This window comes from Lonchura striata, chromosome Z (genome assembly GCF_046129695.1).
Source record: "Lonchura striata isolate bLonStr1 chromosome Z, bLonStr1.mat, whole genome shotgun sequence".
NCBI classification, from domain to species: Eukaryota; Metazoa; Chordata; class Aves; order Passeriformes; family Estrildidae; genus Lonchura; species Lonchura striata.
Window position 1 is genome coordinate 1,652,819 of NC_134642.1, and position 20,436 is coordinate 1,673,254.

Here is a 20,436-nt window from a genome sequence, read left to right on the forward strand (position 1 = left end):
CTGACAGGACAAATACCTTCATACAAATTGTCTGGCAGCCTTGGCAAATATGTCAGCACAGTTCCGCTCGCTTCATCAGTATGCTGCTCAGAGGATCATCAGGTAAATATAAAGACTGCTGGAAAATCATCTTTACTGAAACTCTTGAGTAGAGAAGTTTGAATTTTGTATGCCTTACTAGTACAGAAACATTAATTTTATATGCCTCAGTAGATATCAATGAACTAAACAGCAGAAATGATAATTGAGTAACTAAGTAATCCCAGAATAAATCTTACTTGCTCTATATTTGAACCTGCTCTGAATGGATAGTAAAAATACTAGTTTCTCTGTCTGAGAAGCTTCTGCCTTTTGATCATCATGACAGAACAGCTCAATAGCTGCCTTCAAAACAAAAGGTTTTGAGGGGTTTGTGTGAATTACAAATTCAGTCATGTATTCAGTTATTAAAAAAATGCACTGAGTGGTGGTTCTCAAGTACTGTACAGCATGAATTCTCTGCTTATTTCTTCCTGCATATCTGGCAAAAGGTCTATTTTTAAAATCAGACATAATTAAATTATCATTTTGTGACAACACCCTGCAAATATGGGCAATAAAGCCTAAATCTATGCTTTCCAAAAGATTAAGTTTATTATCCTGTATAGTAGCCAGTAGTCAGTATCTGGTCTGACTCTAAAACAAGGCCATAACTTTGAAGAAGCAGATACTGAAGTTCGTCCTTCCTATTGTGTTTCTGTGCTGCAGAACACATTTTAAAGGCAGGTAACCCTGCGCCAGGCATCCTTCTCATCTTGGCAGCCAGCCCTACTCCACGCTCCAAGGGAAACTGGGAAGGTCCTTTTTAATGTGATCTGGAATAAATTGTTACAGGGCTTGTCAGGTACAGACTGCGTGCCAAAAATAATAATTGTGTACCTGAACACTTTGTCAAGGACTGGGTTAACATGACACACAGCTTGTTCTTAAGGATTTAATTCTCTCTAAGACACTTCTCCTTTGAAAATGGTTGGTGGCGTAAGTAGGACAGGTTACCAATGAATACATTGTGTTGGTGCCTTTCACCTGCCTTGTACTTGCCCTCTTTTCATACTCTTGGCAGAAGTAAAGAGGGTTCAGAGTTTGAAATGGAGCTATTTTCCCCTTACTTGCCACAGACATTGTCTCAAATATTTGCTTTGCTCATTTCTCAAATCACAGACGAGATGTGTGAGTTTTTCAAGCCTTTGAAATGTTCTGAAATCAGAGATCCTGGTGTGGTATGAGATACAATTCTCCAACTCAAAAACTTGGTCTGGTTCTTACTGGTTTGCCATTTTGGAGCTTGTTCGTAGAATCCTGGGTCCTGATTTTGTTCTGTTTTATTCTTTAGCTGTTTCTGCAGTCCACAGTGAGATGTGTTCCTCTGGGTATATTAGGGGCAGGAAGCAGTTACTTGCTCGTCTCGAGACCAAAGAACTTCTCTTTTACTCATTTCATACAGCATTTTATCAAGATCCTCTGACATTTGGGAGCCTTATTCCTAATGTCTCTCGACCTGCATAGTTACAACGTAACTTTAACATTACTGCTTGATTTTTGGCTGTGATATTCTTTTTGGAGGTAGACAGAATTGTTCTTTCTGCTGCTTGACACTGATGAATGTAGAAAGATGGCAAAGGGGTGAATGGCAGAATACGGGGACAGGAGATTCTGTCAGAGTGGAAGATCATCAAGTCCAGCTGTTGTAGTCCCCATCCTGGAAGGTGTTTAAAAGCCATGAGGCATTTGGGGACATGATTCAATGGCAGCCTTGGGCAGTGCTGGGGGAATGGTTGGACTTAATGGTCTTCAAGAGCTTTTCCAACCTAAATGGTTCTGTAGGTCTATTCTATGATTCTATAAATCAGTCTGAGATCTCAGTGCATTTGGAGAATTGCAGATGTGTTAGTCTGGTAGCACAGCAGAGAGAAGGATGCTGGCTATTCCAGCCATTGGGTGTTGGCAGTGTTGGAGCTGTATTGTTCTGCCAGGAAGTAATGTAAGGGTTTGTAGAGAAAATGGTCATACTCATCAACTGAAGACGCAAAACAAAGGCAATAAGATCTGTATTATGTATACTATGGCATTCTTATGTAGTACAGAGGCATTCCTTGCTGTTGCTTTTAAGCTTCTGTCTTACTGTAGCCAGGCACTCCGTATTATTATATGTGGAAATTGAAATGAAGGAGGTGACTTGAGATTTGAAACAGAACCAGCAAAACATGAGGAGTATTAGGGAAAGAGGATCTTATTCTGTACATCTGGACAATAGGCTAAAATGACCACCAAGACTGGAATTCAATTTGTCGCTGTGATCATGATTGATTGTAAATCAAAAGACAGGACCTTAAAAATGTATTAAAATCTGTTCTAAAGTGTCCTGTGGGACTAGGACATTGGCAGGCTGGAAGGAAGAGCCAGTTCCAGGAGCAGCCTGTCTCCTGTTAGACTTTACTTCATTTTCTTCTCAGAAACTTTACAGCCCTGGGTTCCTTGGCAGCTTAATCACAATCAGGGAAGTATTTTAACCTGATTTCCTCTCAAAATACACTAGATTTGCTGTGAAGTTTCAGTTACCAAGAAAAGCAGTACAAATACATGTGTTTCTTAAGGGGCTAGTATTGAGTCATATATGGTCCTTCCTTTTTCTACCTGAGGAATTCTGTTATCCACAATTTCTAAATTTAACCAGCAGTGATGGACCCAGTTTTGTCCATGATGCTGAAGTATAATATATATATTTATGTTTTTATTCTGCTTCACCATCAGATACAAGCATCTTAATCGGAAGGTGTTTTCTGTGAAGGAAAAACAAAATAGTACTTTATATTACGTTAAGTATTTCAGGTTTTTTTTCAGTACTGTAGGTTTCTAAATTAAGTAGCTCTGAAACACTTAAAATCTGCTTAGCAATACAACTGAATAGACAGTCATAATTTAAACCTCACCAGATGCTCTAATGACTCCTTCCTTAATGTGAGAATTAATTCCATTTCCATGCAGGCTTTTTCCTAATCCTATTCTGAGCAGAGACAGCCAATTGTTTTAAATTCTGAAGACTATTTTCTGTGAAAGAATGAGCTGGGAATATTCAATGTAGTGCACTTAAGAGCTCAGTAAAATACAACTTCATAATGTTGGGTAATTTGTATCATGTTCCAGCAAAGCATGAAAATTGTCAGATTTGTGTAAATCTATCACAAGCAGCTGCTGGAAGTTAAAAATAGAAGTAATAGATGTTTCCTAGTAAGATCCAGGGTTCACTTAGTGTTGGATGTCCTTTGTTGTAGATTGCCCTGACTTTGAAATAGTTGCTTTCTCTGATCCCTGTATGGGCCATTCACTGAAGAGTTGGACTCAGTGATCCTTGTGGGTCCCTTCCAGCTCAGAATATTCTGAGATTCTCTCTGCACTGCTACCATGGGTTTGTGTTTAATTATTCAGAGCTTTTTTATCAGCAGATTTCTGAGGGTAATACTGCACTGCACTGTGGAGTGCTGCTGTTTGTAGTATTTTAAAACTATGTTTAAATGTACCTGCTTAGTAGTGCAGGTATTCAGTTTGTCACTTAGCACTGCAAATCAGTTGGCAGTAATTCCTTTAACCTATTTGGCAACATCTTTCATTCATGATACCTGGCTTTTCTGCAGCTTGCCCGACTGCTGTAGTATATGTAACACCTGGAGGGTCTTCCTCAGAAGATCTGTGTGATCTCCTCTCCATGTCATTCTAATAAAATTAGTGACCAGAGGAGGGCTGATCACTTCAGGCAAATGCTTTTCCTGTAGCTTCATGTGTTGGAATGTTTGCTGTTTCCTAAGCAGGCATATGCCACTAGAGGTTGCCATGCACCTCACTAATTAGAAGAGGTCTTTTAACATCAAATGACTTCATGGGGCTAGAAACACCATCCAGTTCTCCTTTTTTTCTGCATTATCACCACAGCTGCTCATGTGCAGGGCTGTGTGAGACACTAAGAATTCTATTGTTTGCACTTGTGTTGATTTCCTTGGTAGTCACAGAGGTTTCAGTAAGATTCAGGGAATGACATGAGGAAAGATGTTTGTGTAAATTCTCCTGATGCTGGTAGGAGTCAGATAGAATTAGAGAAGAATTTGTGCTTTAAAGGGGTACAGATCAGAGACCTGTGTAACTTGTGCGTGCTGTGGGATGCAGTAGGTTGTATTTGAGTGTCATCACAGCCCTGCTGTACTTGCTTGGAGAGCAAAGCTGGAGACCAGCTGTAGACATTGTTTTCTTCTTTTTTTAAGTAAGTTGTGAGTGGTGTCCTTAAACATCAATACTTGTAAAGTCTGATTGCATTGCTGTAGTTCCTCACATCTGAAAGGAGGATGAAGCCCTGAATTCCCTTTTTACTCTTCAGTAAAAAAAGTCTTCATCTTTTTCTAGGGTTGATTATGTTTCCTAAGCTGCTGTGAAAATTGCTATCCTTGATGATATATACTGCTGTATTTGAGACGTTTCAGCTCCCCAAGCAAACCATTTATTTGTTTTATGGTTTTCTGTGTTAGTAATTTAATTTCTTTGGTATGGTTTCCTCCTACAAAAGTCTAATGGGATTTTCTGAGCAAAAATGTTTATGACTTGTTTAGGAAAAAGAGTACAGGATGTTACTTTTAAAAGTGCTTTTAAAGCCTGTTTATGCTGAACTAAAAATTGTCTTTAAGTTGTAATGTGTGATTTTCTACAGGAATAATCTATTGCTACTGCAACGTATTTCATACAATCCCAGAAGAGTTTCAGTGGGAATGGACCCTAAAGCCCTTCTTGTTCCACCTTCTATTCCATTGTCAGGGACGCCTTCCATCAGACTGGGTTGCTCAAAACTTGGTCCAATGTTTTCCTTAAAGTAACTGTGAATAAAATTTTTCCTTATACCTAATAGAGCCCTGCCCTCTGGCAGTGGGAGCCATTCCCTGTGTGCTGTCCCTGCCTGCCTTGTCCCCAGTCCCTGTGCAGCTCTCCTGGAGCCCCTTGAGGCCCTGGCAGGGGCTCTGAGCTCTCCCTGGAGCTTCTCTTGTGCAGGGGAGCAGCCCTGAGCACAGGGGCAGAGGGGCAGAATCCCCCCTGCCCTGCTGCCCACGCTGGGGGATCAGCCCCGGGCAGGGGGGTTCAGGCTGGGGCAGGTCCAGCTCTCACCCACAGCACCCCCAGGTCCTTCTCCCTGGGCTGCTCTTGATCCATTCTCTGCTCAGAAAAATTTGTGTGAATCACTGTGTTTCAACAAAGAAAAATACTTACAGAGCAGCAAGACCTGTGTGTTCTGACCCGTGTATTAGAGGCCACATTGAGCTGAAAAATCTGAAATTGTTATTGTGTGAGTGTGATGAAATTAAAATTTGCCAATTGTTTAATAATATAATTTAGCAGTGCCAATAATGAGATGCAATTGCTGGCTCAAAATTCTCTAGGCTGCTCACACAGGAAGATAAATAAATTTGTCTCCCACACAACTTCAGACTCTGTGAGCTTTCTGGTTTTCCTGCCTTTTTTTCTTTGAAGTCCACAGTGCTTTTGGGAAGCTCTTTAGCAGAGAGCTTCCTCTGCCATTGGAGAATAGCAATTGGATAGAACTAGTGATATGGAGTTCATAAAATCAAAGGTGCATCTTAAGGGGAAAAACTTGGAAGCATAATCCAGGTTGCTGCATGAGTCCTTCAAACTTGTTTGCTTTCCAATTTAATTCTCATTTGGAAATGTGGTATGGAACAGAAGTGTTTCTTCTCATTCAGGAGTTGTAACTTTTAAATTATAAGATTTGAGCTAAATTGGCATTTTAGCTTTCAACTGAGATGTCTAAATTGAGCAAATAGAATTAGGTGAATAGAGTATGCTGTAATTTTGTTAAACTCATCATTCTGGCATCTTTCTTACAGCAGGGAAATGAAAGGGGTTAAATTAGAGCAGTTTTTCAGACTAAAAACTTCCTAGAATTGTTCCAGATTTGGGAGTTGAAGTCCTTTGACTCTAGGAAACCTTATTTTGAAAGTCTCTATAATTTCAGAAATGTCAGCTTTCAGTAATCAAAAAGCAAGGTAACGCTAGTAAGATGTTCAGCGATTGATTTATAACCTATACATTTATTAACACATAACATGAAAACTGATTCCACCCTCCTCTATTCCTTCTCCATTGGTACTGTTGGAACATGGGGTTTGTGTTGCTTAGAGCTGCACAGCTCTGGGGATGAAACACAGGTTTATATCACACCGTGGACACCAGGAGCCTGGGCTTGGGTAGGCTGTAATGGTACTGCAGGAATGATCAGCAGGCAAGAGTTTTACAATCTGGGTTCAAACCTTCACCTCTTAATTGGGCCATTAAATTAAATCTCAGTTTACTGATCTCTTAATCATACCAAAGAAGTGTTCACAATGGCAGGCCTGGAGAAAAGAGACTGCTCCTGCTCCCATGGCAGCAGACATTGAGAGACTTCACAGGTTAAAGTATAACATAATAAATGATGAAGCTGCTTGGAATTAGTGCCCTGTGGCCAGTGCTTTTAAATACTGAACCCTCTAAGCATCAGTTTTGTACTGCTCAATAGTGAACCCTCTAAGCATCAGCTTTCCCGTTCCCTATTTAACCAAAAGAAAAGAAGAAATTGAGGGTAATGCCAGTTTCACTAAAGCAGTGAAATCTGCTCTGCAAATAACGTGAGGGGAATAGTAAAAAATCCCTGGTTTCTGATAGTGACCTCAGGTACCTCCAGTCTGAGCAGTTCAAGAGTAGAAGATAATTTTTGTCCTCTTTTGAATCACATATGTGTTGTTCTAGAAAGAAATTATTTCAATGATAGTTAATTACAAAGTATGGCTATTTTCTAAATTTTCTAAATGTGATTTTTAACCTCAGTCATATGTTAGTTTCACTGTCAGTGCAGGAAACCCCATAGCCCTACTCTTCAATTCTATGCTTCGGGGGAACCTGTTGATAGAAACAGTAGCTTTTAGTCATTCCTGTCCCTGATTATTTCCATGCAGTCATCATGTCACTGAGGTGAACAGGCAAAGAGCATTTCTGTGAATATGGCTTCAGGTTATTTATCTGCAACTTAACCAGCTTGTTTAATTTTCTGTGTTTGCTTTAAAGCAGTAGCTGATGACCTGTTCATCCCAACAAACTTTTGTTGTCTTACAGTACTTAGACTGGTGAATTTGTTACTTTGAAAAATCTGTATTGATTTTTCTCTCCATCCTTCACTTGGGTGGTATTTACCATGTGCTGGAAGATAAAGGTTCTGGTAATAAATTCTCTTCAGAATGGAAGGCTGCTGAACTGACTAGTTGACTTTGCCTCAAAAATAAGAATTAAAATCCTCAATGACAATATAGTGCTTCTTGACTTTGAAATAGTTTGTAACATTTTTATTCAGAAAAGAAAGCATTTATTTTCTAGCCTGGATATAAAATGGCTTCCCACAGCTAGAGGACCAGGTTACATGGAATATTGGGAAGAAATTCCTGCCTGTGAGGGTGGGGAGTGCCCAGAGAAGCTGTGGTTCCTCCTGGGTCTCTGAAAGGGTTCCAAAGCCAGGCTGAATAAGGCTTTAAGCAACCTGGGATAGTAGAAGGTGTCCCTGCCTATGGCGGGCGATGGAATGAGATGATCCTGAAAATCCCTTACAACACAAGCCATTCTGTGATTCTATGATAAAATCATGCTCTGTTTATGAGAAACTGCTTTATAATGAGATTTTTTTTACCCCTATGTAGTGCAGCAAAAGTGGTAATCCCATTTTTATTAAGCATTCCAAGCAGAGTGAAAACTAATGTCTTCTCAGAAAAAGAGCCTTCATGATATTCTCAAGCTCAGGCCATGTTTGAAAGAGGACACTGTGGAAATGGAAGATCAGGCAACTTCAAGCCCCTGAGCCTGAGCTTTGCTTTTCACCTGTGGGCTGCCAGTAGCCAAGGTTGTGTGTGCAGTAGGACTCCTGGAGACAAGATTTGAGTCACCTGGTGAAACCTGGGGAAGCTTTGCCTTCTCTTCCTTGAGCTCTCCACAGGCACAGGCTGTCTACTCTTTTTTATACCCCACATTCTATGCTCTGTCACTGTTACTTCTCAAACCCACAGAGGGTCTTGAATCCCTGGGGTGCCTTTTATTGAGAGACAGAAGCGATTTATAAAGGTCTCAATACCGTTAAATAAAAGAAACATATGCTGGCCTTATTAGTAGCTTGTTGACCTAGATTAACTGTGGGGAAGCTTATAAGCTGATCAGCCATTCCAAAATTGGGAGGTGTCATTGCAATTAGTGGGAAAGGCTGTGACAAAAGGGAAGACAACAATCGTTCTGACAAGGAAAAAGAGAATATTAGTAGCAAATGGGCTCTTGCTGGTATGACTTAGGGATGTAAATAGAATGAAGTTATTTTTTTAAGAGGAAAGAAGCATCCTTTGTTACTAAGAGTTGAGTGTATTTGTGGTCAAATGTACTAAAACGCTGCTTTAGCTATGTCAACAGCAAGAGCAGTACCCCATGTGTGCTTGCCTGTTTTTGCCTGTGTGTAACATATGGAGGTGAGGTTTTAGGCTGATATCAGCTGTTTCCAACATGGAAATGTCATTGAACTTGGTTTAAGCCTGGTTGAACCTGCTGGGGATTCTGAGTGGGCATCTGATGGGACAGTAATACCCTTGTCCCCCATCTGGCATGAGCAGTTGAGTGCCCCACGTGCCGTTGGAAGTGTTTGCAACCAGGACACCCAGCTCACAGGTCATAGAAGCTCCCCACATGGACAGATTGGATCAGTGTGAGCCTTGGAGGGATACTGGGGGGGCAATTTCTTCTCTCTGTGTCAGGGTTTTCTCACATGGAACAGAGCAGTTAAACTATCTTATCTTCTGCCAGTTAATGGCCACAGGACTCCTTAAAAATGACAGTTTGATTGCTGATTTGGCTTTAAAAGGTATTTAGTATCAAAAATATGCACCACTCTGAAATCTCACCTTTGTACAAGGTAGTTTGCTTTTCCATTGACCACTTTTTGTGTCTCTCCTGACAGAGTAGGCAGCAACCAGCAGGATAATTCTGTCATTTTTAAGGGGGCAAGACGCTACTAATTTGTCTTCCACCATCCAGAAAACTGTGTTGTATTTCAGTCTTACAAACTGCAAGTTGCTGCCTGGCAGGATGTGCAATTCAAATCAGCATAGAACTGAGGTGTGTTGAAGCCTTGATTCCTTTTTCAGGGCATCCAGAGCATTACACTTATCACACAGAGCTGGAGTTAGGAGGGAGAAGGCCCCACTGTGACATCTTTAATTATTATGAACGGCCCTTTCATCATTACTGTGCCACATAAGCTCTTTGGAAACAGTATAGATAAAGTGCTCAAACTGGGGAATCAAACTTTTATTTTTTGGTGTAACCTTGAAACTGTTTATCTTGTGAATCTCTTCTGTAAGCAAAGAAGAAATATCTGAGAAAATCTGTCAAGAAATAACTGTTTTTGTGGTAGACTTCCAGTGTGGTTATACAGATGAATTTGCAGAATAGATTGCTGAGGTTGTTCTGAGTTGTGTCACCTAAGTTTTCCTGCATGTTTAATGCTACAGGAAGCAAAAATGAGAAATCAAGTAGAATTATTCCAGTCCTGCTAATACAATTTTGATTTCTTTTAGCTGGAAAAAAAATTAAGGCCATTGAAATATTTGCTGGATTGTGTCCCACTGTATTATTTAAGAGTTGGATGTCTAATGTGGGGGTCAAAGAATGGTTGAGTTAGAAGGGACCTTAGAAATATCTAGATATGATCTTTATAGCTTTCATGTTATGGAGACTGTTTTATACCAGTAAGTTGTCATGCATAAGATTTTTCTGAGATTTAAAAACCAAGGGAATTCTGATAGTCTTTTATGAACTATTATTTGCCATTCTGGTGGAATCCTAGAAACTGCAGTCTTGTCTTCTCAGTTTGTTTTGAATGGAACATACTTATAGGACAGTGTTCCTTAACAGAAATAGAGGTGACTCAAGATAATGACTTGTTTGAACCTGCAATTTACCCTCAGTTGCAGGGTATTTGGCTCATTAATGCTTTATTCTGGTACAACATGAACTCTTTCCTGTTTAGAAATTTTCCCTTTAGAAAAAACTGCACTGTGATCTGAAGAAAAGAATAATGAACTTTTAAGGATTTATCTGACAAACTAAAATGGTTCTAAGTAAACATTAGTATGGAACAAAAATGTAGTCAAAAATATAGCATTAATTATTTTTTTTTCCTTGTCAGGTTGCTGCGTATTTCACATTTTAACTGATGTCATTATATATGTCTAGTATTTTTCCAGCTCTGCACTTCAGTGAACTAATGTCCCTCTCCACTTGTGTGAATTTGGGATAGGTATGAGTAGCTACAGGAAGGGGAGCAGGGCTGTGTAATACCCAACTGACCTGCTAGGTCAGTGCCCTCCAAATGCTTCCTTCCTTTCCACCACACATGGAAATTTTCAGTTCAGTGAGGATTTTCAAATAGGCTTTCTAATGGATTTTGGGAATAGAAAATAACAAGCTATGAAATTTCTGAGTCTCTTAAGTATTCAAACCGAGGTGTTTCCTACCACCATGTATTTTCACTGGCATTTTTGTGGCTCTCAAAGACGATATTGCACATTGAATTGTCTGACATTTGTAAATGGAGGGTGAAACTATAGGTACAGGCAAAAGAATCAGGATTTAACAACTTTAATGTGCAGCAGGTCTTTATAACCATTGAATGACTCAGCCTATTTAATGGTAATGGCCTTCAGCGAGTTTAGGAAATAACAGGCTTTTAGGTAAAGTAAGTGCACTTAGCTTTGTAATGAATAAACAAATTTACTATGAAGTTTTGCAGAGGCATACTGCTTTGACTTGTTAGTTGTGTGCTGAGGTCTGTAAGTACCCCAGTTAGCAGGGGCTCGGATGGATGGATGGATGGATGGATGGATGGATGGATGGATGGATGGATGGATGGATGATGGATGGATGGATGGATGGATGGATGGATGGATGGATGGATGATGGATGGATGATGGATGGATGGATGATGGATGGATGGATGGATGGATGGATGGATGGATGGATGGATGATGGATGGATGGATGATGGATGGATGGATGGATGGATGGATGGATGGATGGATGGATGTTGGATGGATGGATGGATGGATGGATGGATGATGGATGGATGGATGGATGGATGGATGGATGGATGGATGGATGGATGGATGGGGCAGCAGGGCTCAGACACTGCTGCCCTTGCATGCCATGCCCTCTCTTGCTGCTGTCTCCTGTTGCAGGATTCTCTAGGTTCAGGCAGACGGAGATGCAAATGCCTGTGTTAATGAGGGTGTCGTAGCATCTCTGTAATCCCTTGCAGAGCCTGTGAATTATCACAAGTGTCTAGCCAAAGGATAAAAGCACAGGAGGTTTCCAAAACAACATTCCCATAGTAGCATCTCTTAAGCTGCTGGGGATATGTGCCTTCCAAGTAACCAGTGCATCTGGGTGATTAAAGCCTTTGCCTTTGTCTGAAACATCAGAACTGAATAGACACTTCCTCTGAGCTCTTTTAGATCTTTTTTGCTTATGGGTCATCAGTTATTTCTGTCTGCTTTTAATATATAAATCCTTTTGTTCTTTCTGATAGAACTTCATCTGTACAGAAGTAATTTGGCCTTTCTGTAGAAGAATCTCATATATTTCTCATTTTGTTTTCAGTCTATCAGACATCTCCAGAACTTGTTTGGCTTTCATTTCCTTGCCCTCCTTCGCTATAAATACTTTCATGCATAAAGATAATACTCCTCTTATAAGCCTGTTGTGTACATTTGGCCAGTACTGTGACAGAGTGCTGCTTCAGGGCATGGGAACTTACATCTGTAACACATTACCACAAATAATCGCTTCTTAAGCATTTAAATAATTTTCATCCTTTTCTATGTTGTTATGGCACCTTTAACCCCATGGTGACCCCTCGCCACCAAACTGCTGTTTTGCAGTAATGTAATTTAAAATCCTGTCATCACTTTATGATGTAAGATATAAATTTAAGGATACTTGTATCTGTAAAGAAGGCCTTCAGGAATTAAATATTTTTAGAAATCTATGAGAATGTTACTTAGAAGAGGACATTAGTTGGGGATCAGGGAAGAAGGAAAGTGTCAGCAGTGGAAAAGGATCAAGTCAGGATTACTTGAGAGCTGACATATCCATGTCCACAGGACCTGGTAAAACACATCCAAGAATGCCATGCGTGTTGACTTGTGCTCATACAAGATCACTGTGTTGGATTACATCTGAAAAACTGCATGCAGGTTTTGGGCCCCTAGGCATAGCAGAGGGTCTGCCAGACTGGAAGGAGTTCCATGGAGGGCTGCATGAGGGCTGGGAGCTGGCGTGGGAAGGTGGGCTGAGGGCACTGGGCTTGTTTAGCCTGGAGGAGAGAAAGCTTTGGAGCAAGGCTACAGTAGGAGGTTCACAGAAAGGGTAAGCAGCATTCACATGTGTAAGAGAAGGCTGCTGAGAAGATGGAGCCAGGCTTTTTGTACAGAAGGATGTGGCAGGAAGATGAGAGAGAGAGTGGTCAGGACGTTCCAGGCTGAGGGGAAACTACAATTTTCATGATCATGGCAGAATTAGCAGAGTGTCTCTCCCTGATCACCTCTGAGACAACCAGATAAACCCCTGCTCAGGTCTATATATAGTTTTAACTTTGCTTTGAGCAGAATGTTGGGCTAGAGACCCCCTAAAGTCTCCTTCATATTAATTATTACTCTAAGAATAATAATTCAAAAATACTTAAAATGTGTGAAAAATGAGGAATTTTTTCAGTAGTTTAACTGTGCTAACACCACGGTGACAGAAACTTGCCCCAGAGAAGCCCAGACCATCTTGCCATTAACATAGGCATGTCGATCTTTCAAAGTGTTTTTGGTATAAAAACAAATAGATAATTAGATTTCTGCTGTGGTTCATCAGTACCATAGTTCATCATGCCATCAGTGGCAGTGTACTAAACAGAAATGAAAAGTTCAATCCAAAATTCTATTTTTGCCTGATGTATATGATGTATTTTACTGTTGCAAGAATCACTGAATCCTAGACTGGCCCATGGTAAGAAGGGATCTTAAAAATCATCTCATTCCAACCCCCCTGCCATGAGCAGAGGCACCTTCCAGCAGACCATATTTCTCCAAGCCCTGTCCAGCCTGGTTTTGATAGAGGCACAGAGATTATTTGCCTTTCAGCTCTTTATGCCATATGAAATAACAGTAATTGGTGATATTTCAGGCAGAATAGAAATCAATTCTCATGGAGTGGATGATCTAATAAGTTGTTGTTATCATCTACTTGGTGTTTGAGTACAGAATGTATTTCAGTTGGGCTTGGCTTTGGGAACAGAGGAGTAGTGACTAATAGGACTTCCTAGAACACAAGTTATCAAACATGAACAGTAATAAAATGCTCACTGCATGTCATGACGTTCTGCCCACGTGTACAGAGGTAGTTTAGTGTGTTGACTAACATGTACTAGTTTAATTAGCTTATACTTTGATTTATTTTTTCTCTTGAAGACTTTCATATTGGCTTTCCTGTAGAGTCGTGTTGTAACATAACTGCCTTTTGAAAATACAGTGATTAAGTCTTCAGGCTCAGGGAAAGATGGTATTTGCTGTGCGTTTATAAAATTCTGCCACAGAAACAATATGACCTAAATATTTAATCAGGCTTAGTAGAATTGGCTTTTTTTATTGCTGCAGATTAATCTAGTTTCTCTGAGCTAATACACATGGCATGTATGTCTTCAAAACCTTTCTTTTTCTCAATAACATTAAAGATTTATAGCTTTCATAAAATCTGGCATGTGCCAAGAGGAAGATTATTAATTACAATTACTTAAACATTAACACTGGGATTTTTTCTTTTGAATCCTGTATATTCTGTTTCAGCCTAGGTTGTATTTGTAGAGAGGTTAGTGAACACTGGTTTTATAGCACTTTTTTATACCCTGCCCAGTTTGCTTCCTTTCTGTGTCATTAAGATGTTGGCCTGGTGCTGTTTACATTTTTGCCTTTGATATACTTATTTTAAAATAACAGTTGATTTCACTAGAGAAAATATCAACATTCTAGTTTAAACAAATAAGTGGCTTTTCATGTTTTGCTTAGTGCTGTTGTCTTGTTAAAGTCTTAAATTTTGGATGAAGAAATGAATGTAAATGTATAATGAATTTCCACAGTTTTTATTTTCAAACTCTTATTTTTGTAGGTGTTTAGTCTGTGGCTGTAGCCTTATGTTCACTTCTTGAATTCATGTGGAATTTGAGTTAACTGTTGGAAGTGATATAATCACCTAAACCAAAATAATTTCACTGGCCAATTAGGGTGTTGAAATTTTCAGGGAAACTTCAGAAGAATCTTCAGCAAAGTCTTATTTATTGATTGATTTTGAATATCTGTTGGTTTCACACAAGGTGCTTGGAGGGCTTCCACATGAGCAGGGGGATAACTAAGCTGTGACATCCTTCTGTGCCATGTCATTTCCAGAGGGAAAACCGCATGGTGGCCTGCATCAAGCACAGCAAAACCAGTTGGTCAAGCAGTTGGGAGGGGATTGTCCCACTTTGCTCAGCTTTGTTGCAGTGCCGTTTTGGGCACTGTGTGCAGTTCTGGACACACCATCTGAGAGAGATGGGAAGGTCCGTGGATGCATCCAGAGAAAGGGAACAAAGCTGGTGAAAGGGCTGGAAGAAATGTTCTGTGAGGGGCAGCTGAAGAGTCTGGGCTGGCCTAGTTAGGAGAGAAGGAGGTACAACCTCAGTGCTCCCTGCAGCAGCTTCCTGAGAAAGGGAGTCACCTTTTCTCCCTGGGATCTAGTGATAGGATGCATGAGAATGGTTCAAAACTGTCCAGGGGAGGTTCAGACTGGACATTAGGAAGCATTTTTTTCCTGAGAGGTTGGTCAAACCCTGGAACAGCCTTCCTAGAGAGAGGTGGTCCGTCATGAAATCCCAGAGTGTTTTGGGTTGGAAGGGACCTTTAGTCTTATATAATTTCAATGCCCTGCCATGGGCAGGGACACCTTCCACTAGCCTAGGTTGCTCCAAGCCCCACCCAAAGCCTGGGACACTTCCAGGGATCCAGGGGCAGCCACAGCTGCTCTGGGCACTCTGTGCCAGTGCTTTAGCATGATTTAACTTGGTCATCCCTGAACTGGTCAGGCAGTTGGACTAGAAAGCTGCAGGTCCCTTCCTACTGAAAGTATTCTATTCACATAGCAACCTCCACCTTCCCTCTGTCTCTCCACATCAAATTTCAATACATTTTAAAGTGTGTCTGATGCTTTTATTTAACTGCTGGCATTCTGGTAAAGAATACCTTTAGTGACTGGGGTAAGAAAAAGAAAAGAAAACTTTTCTTTGTATTCATCAAATCTGCGCTTAATTGCAAATATATGTAGATATACTGGGTTAATTTTTGTATGTGTGTAGAAATTGTGTTTCCCCTACATGTGCCTAGGTGTCAGGCAGTGAGCAGTGAGTACAGTAGTGGGTCTCAGCCTTCATTTTAACTACTTCTGGTTCAGAAAATTTAAAAAGCTCTCAGGCAGAGGACCAGAGCTTCAGGGTTACAGAAGATTTGGATAAATGGGTGAGAGAGTATTCTCACAGCAGTCAGATGAAGGCATTCACCTCTTGATGAGAACAGGCTGCCCTTGCAGAGTGGCAGAGGAAAGGACAGCTCAGAAGTTGGGGAGGCTTAAAAGCAGGACCAATTATCCCTTTAAGCAAATTAACTTTTTTTTTTTTTTTCCTCTAGGAGGTTGATACAGCTGACTGATGTGGTTTATTTGGGGTTTTTTTCCTTTTTTTTTTTTTTTTTCTTTTCTCTTCTTTTTTTCTTTTGTCAGCCAATACTGCAACTTCCTCCTTTTCCCTCTCAATTTATACCAGCTGCTGGGCAAGATTAGACCATGCCATGATCAGAGAAGGAATCACTAATGGATGCCAGAAACACAAGTAGAAAAAATTCTCAAGTAGCAGGTAGTTTACAGGCTTCTTCACAGATGTCAGGTTCCCTGTGCTGTCTCTTACAGTATCAAATTACTTTAGATATATTTTTATTCCAAATTTCATATTATTGATAGTTAACAAGTGAGCATTTTTATGGTAGTTTTGGTGTTTTGTTCACTTTTTGTCTCTTCCAGTTCTCCATCCTCAATGTATAGTAGAGAAAGTAAAAAACAAACAAGAAACCTATAAAAATACCTATGGGATTAAATCCTTGGAGCTTTCTAAATGCTGCTTTCTGACTTTATAAAGACTGAATTTGGTGCTTTGCCATGATGCCTGTTAGTTTTGAGCATGTTCTGTTTTCTTAAAGAAGTTGTTTGGGTTTCCATGTTTACGTTTCCATCCAGCTGATATTCTGGAATCACAGAGGGTCCCAGCTGATCCAATACGAGAGATGGGAACTAACAGACAGAAAGGATCCTGGCACTTTAGTCTCCAAAATACTGATGCTGTTCTTTGTTGCTTTGGATCTAAAAGTTTTGCGGTTTGTGGCTTTCATGACAAATAACTTTAATAACTTGAAGTTTTAACAGAGCATATGGAATTTTTTCATAATTTAAACTTCTGTTGAATGTCGCTGTGTATTTTGTGTAGTAAGAAGGCAAGAGAGTAGTTTTATTATTTTCATTACCATGAGTAAAGAGAGTGATAACTTACTGTTATATATGAATAGTTACCTTTTTTTGATTGCAATAACTCAACTCCACCCTAATTTCCCTAACAGAGTTTTGTAACAGGGCACTCTGCTGTTTAGTTTTTAGAAATGGACACTGTCATGTTGTCATATCAGAATTCAAAACATTGATCAGATGGCTTTTTATATGAGGGGATTACAGTCTTTTGAAGTGGGATTTTAGTACATCATGAATTACAGTTGTGTCTTCCAAGTAAACAGGATACCTGGATAGCACACATGCACACACACACACACCTCTCTGAAATCAAGTATGATTGTCTTTGGTTTTTGCAGCAGTGCTTTTTCAAAAATTTCAGTACTGCATTGTAGTTGAAGATTGACTTTTGCTGTAAAGTAAAAGAAATGTACCCCATAAAACATGCAGAAAACAAAAATTCAGTACATGTAGCTGGAAACCTCATTTCTGGTGCATCAAATGAGCTTATTTCAAACTCACAAGTAGTCAGTGAAAATTGATGTCAATGTCTCTTAATGTACATTGTTTTAAATGAGTTCTGCTCTTAAGCCTAGATTTTATTCTGATTTACTTCAGAGAATTTAATAACAGAAATGCTTAGTCTTTAATTTCATGTAAGTTCTGCTGGTCAAAGTGGCTATGAACAGCCAGGGAGTTACAGATTGCTCTTATTGTGGATTTAATATCAAACTTCTCAGTAGACAAGCCCAGCTTTGGAAATAGGAATGGCCTATGAAGGGCAGTGCTGCTGGCACTTTGTCACGCTGGGTGCATCTCCAGAACCTCTGGATGATGTTTTGGCAAAACTTCTTTTCCTCCACTGCATGCTGTCACCTCATCTCACCTTAGGTCAGTTAAGCCTAAATATGGTGATGCTGATTAAGGGATGAAGTCTTGTTCTTCCCATTTATGGAGAGTGTTGAAAGGGGTCAAAGGTAGTTGCTATCACTTTCCCTGTGGAGCTAGCCTGGCAGAGCTGGGGCTGTTCCCCTGCACAAGAGAAGCTCCAGGGAGAGCTCAGAGCCCCTGCCAGGGCCTCAAGGGGCTCCAGGAGAGCTGCACAGGGACTGGGGACAAGGCAGGCAGGGACAGCACACAGGGAATGGCTCCCACTGCCAGAGGGCAGGCACAGATGGGAGATTGGGAATTAGGAATTGCTGGCTGGGAGGGTGGGCAGGCCCTGGCACAGGGTGCCCAGAGCAGCTGTGGCTGCCCCTGCATCCCTGGGAGTGCCCAGGGCCAGGCTGGACGGGGCTTGGAGCAGCCTGGGACAGTGGAAGGTGTCCCTGCCCATAGCAGGGGCTGGAACAGGATAACCTTTAAGGTCCCTTCCAACCCAAACCATCCAAACCATTGCAGAATACTGGGATTCTACAATGGATGACTTGTTCAATTTCTTGATAAATCTAACAGGACTGAATAGCTGGAAAGAGTTTTCTAGTAAGAGGTCTGGTTAAATACAGCAAATGGTAACAGTGGACTTAGAACCACTTAAATCTTCAAAGCATAGTCATTCGAAATTATGCTATTTATTCTGGTTTTGGAAAAAATTATGTGGCCTCTCCGGGTAGCTGCAAGTGCAGGCTTGTGGGTTGAGGGTTTTCTTTAGTACGGGACCCTCTAAATCTTGTAAACGTTGTCCATCCCTGGCCTATGGATTGAATAGAATAGCCCACCTTGCTCACAGCTTGCTGTGGTCAGGAAAGCAGAAAAGGCATGAAAGCTTAGGAGGTGGTGTCCTTGAAGCTTCTTCATCTCCTGACAATTATCATGTCTGCAAATGAAGTGCCAAAAGAGATCTTGTGTTCTTAAATTTCCAGAGCAAAGATAGGACTGATTTAACTCAGTAGTGAGTGTTGTTTAAAGCAAAGCAGAGGGAGGTATTGTTTTTGATGCAGTCTTGGGCTTAGAACCCCACTGATTGCACAAATTAGCTGTTGGTGGCACTCTTTTTTGTCCTGTTTTTTGCCCAAGGTATACAAATTTCTCAGGAAAGAGTATTTCAGCCACATATGACTATGTCACATAGGGATTCAGAGAGACACTAGCCTGTGAAATGCTTGTGGTTGGGTGCATAACCCCTGGGCCAAATTTCCACCTATGAAGCCATGAAACAATGGGTTTTTTTGATTTTGTGAGAATATTGGAGCCTAGAGTTCAGGTGTTGTTGGTTCTTGCCAAAGTCAGCAGAAGAGACTTGATTTCATAAATTTCCATGGGAAATTTTCCCAGTTTAGCACTCCATGGGTATGTCTGTCCTGGAGAGAGCCATGTCCCCTGGCTGCAGATGAGAACAGCAGAGCCTGGTAGGACCATCATGAGCTGACCTTTTTGTCTCACAGTATACAGGGCTGGTTAAAGCACTTTATGGACAACTTAGAAGCACAGAATCATTAAGGTTGGAAAATACCTCCAGGATTACCAAGTCCAGCTGTAGGATCACTGGGACACATCATCACATCACATCATCATACTTGGCACACCCTAGGCTGTGCACCATTCTGCAGTGAAATACAAACCCTATAACAGAAAGTAGTTGAGGTTATATTTTCTATGTGCCTCAGAGTTTTCCAGTGATGCAGGTTGTTGCAGGTGAACTATGCTAATGAATTTATTTTGTTTTCCATTATGAGTGGGAGGATATCCTGTGCATAGGCATAGGCAATATATCTCTTACTCAGGTACATTCAGGGTTGCTTAATATCAATTTTAAATGTTTTATTGCTTGCTCTGTAGTTACTTCACAGAAGTGACTGTAGTTCTTCATGGAAAGGCTGGCCAGGTCTTAATTGAGTAATCCTGTTATGATTAAGCATTGCATTTAAGCAACTTGAATTAAATGCAGGAGTGCTCTACCACTGAAATCCCAACTACAAGAGCAGTTCACACTGATCAATAATTCGGTGTGATTTTTTTTTTCCCTTTAAGTCAACTGTCAGTTTTCATGAAAGGCAGTTAAACTTTGTGAACGTTCTTAGGTCTTTTTTAAAGGTAGCCTTTGAAAATCAGGGGCCAGTCTCCTGCATTTATTGAGAGAGATAAAATATTTCTTAAAATGATACTGGGAACAAAAAGTGGGGGGAGGAGGGAGAGAAATGACACACACACCCAAAAGAAGCCCAAATTCTTGTGTTTAATGTGTGAGACTTGACGAATTCCCTGTGCAGCAGTGACAGAACCAGCGTGTGGGCACAGGGGCAAACAGATCCCTCTGTTTCTTGAAACTGTTTGTTTTATGTCAAACCGCTCCATTGCTTTCTTGGCATCTTCCATTGACTCTTGTCATAAAAGCTAGGGATGTTAAACCGTGACTTAGCTTTCTTAAAGGAAAACACCTCTTTTTTCTGTTTTGTCTCCCTCTACCCTTGTCTTTCAGTTATACCTGCCGCCACTTGCGGAGATATGTTTATGTCTTGGACAAACTGTATTTCCCCCACTCGCACTGCTCTACGCTGCAGCATTGCTTCTCGACCCTCAGTGACAATGGAGAGGAACTCTTGTCTTTAACTTGTTCTCACATTCTCAGATCCTATGCTTCCAGGTTATTAACCTCTCCTCTCCATTTACTGCATGCTGCATGCCCTGTGACTGCTCTGTGCATGTTTTCAGTTAACTGATGAATAATTTTAATTTCTAAGGGGATAGTTCGTGTCTTTTTGACATCCTTTATGTGTATTCT

General features: G+C 40.6%; 1 protein-coding gene across 2 annotated transcripts in view; it reads left to right on the forward strand.

Moving 5' to 3' along the window:
- The window catches only part of DYM (dymeclin), a 210,415-nt gene that overhangs the window by 95,906 nt on the left and 94,073 nt on the right, over positions 1–20,436 (forward strand). The window contains exons 13-14 of one of the 2 annotated variants that reach the window (XM_031507418.2): positions 8–102; positions 20,134–20,298. In XM_031507418.2, the coding sequence (XP_031363278.1) occupies positions 8–102; positions 20,134–20,298 (260 nt within the window). The remainder of the gene's footprint in view (positions 1–7; positions 103–20,133; positions 20,299–20,436) is intronic. The other variant, XM_031507419.2, reaches the window with a different exon arrangement.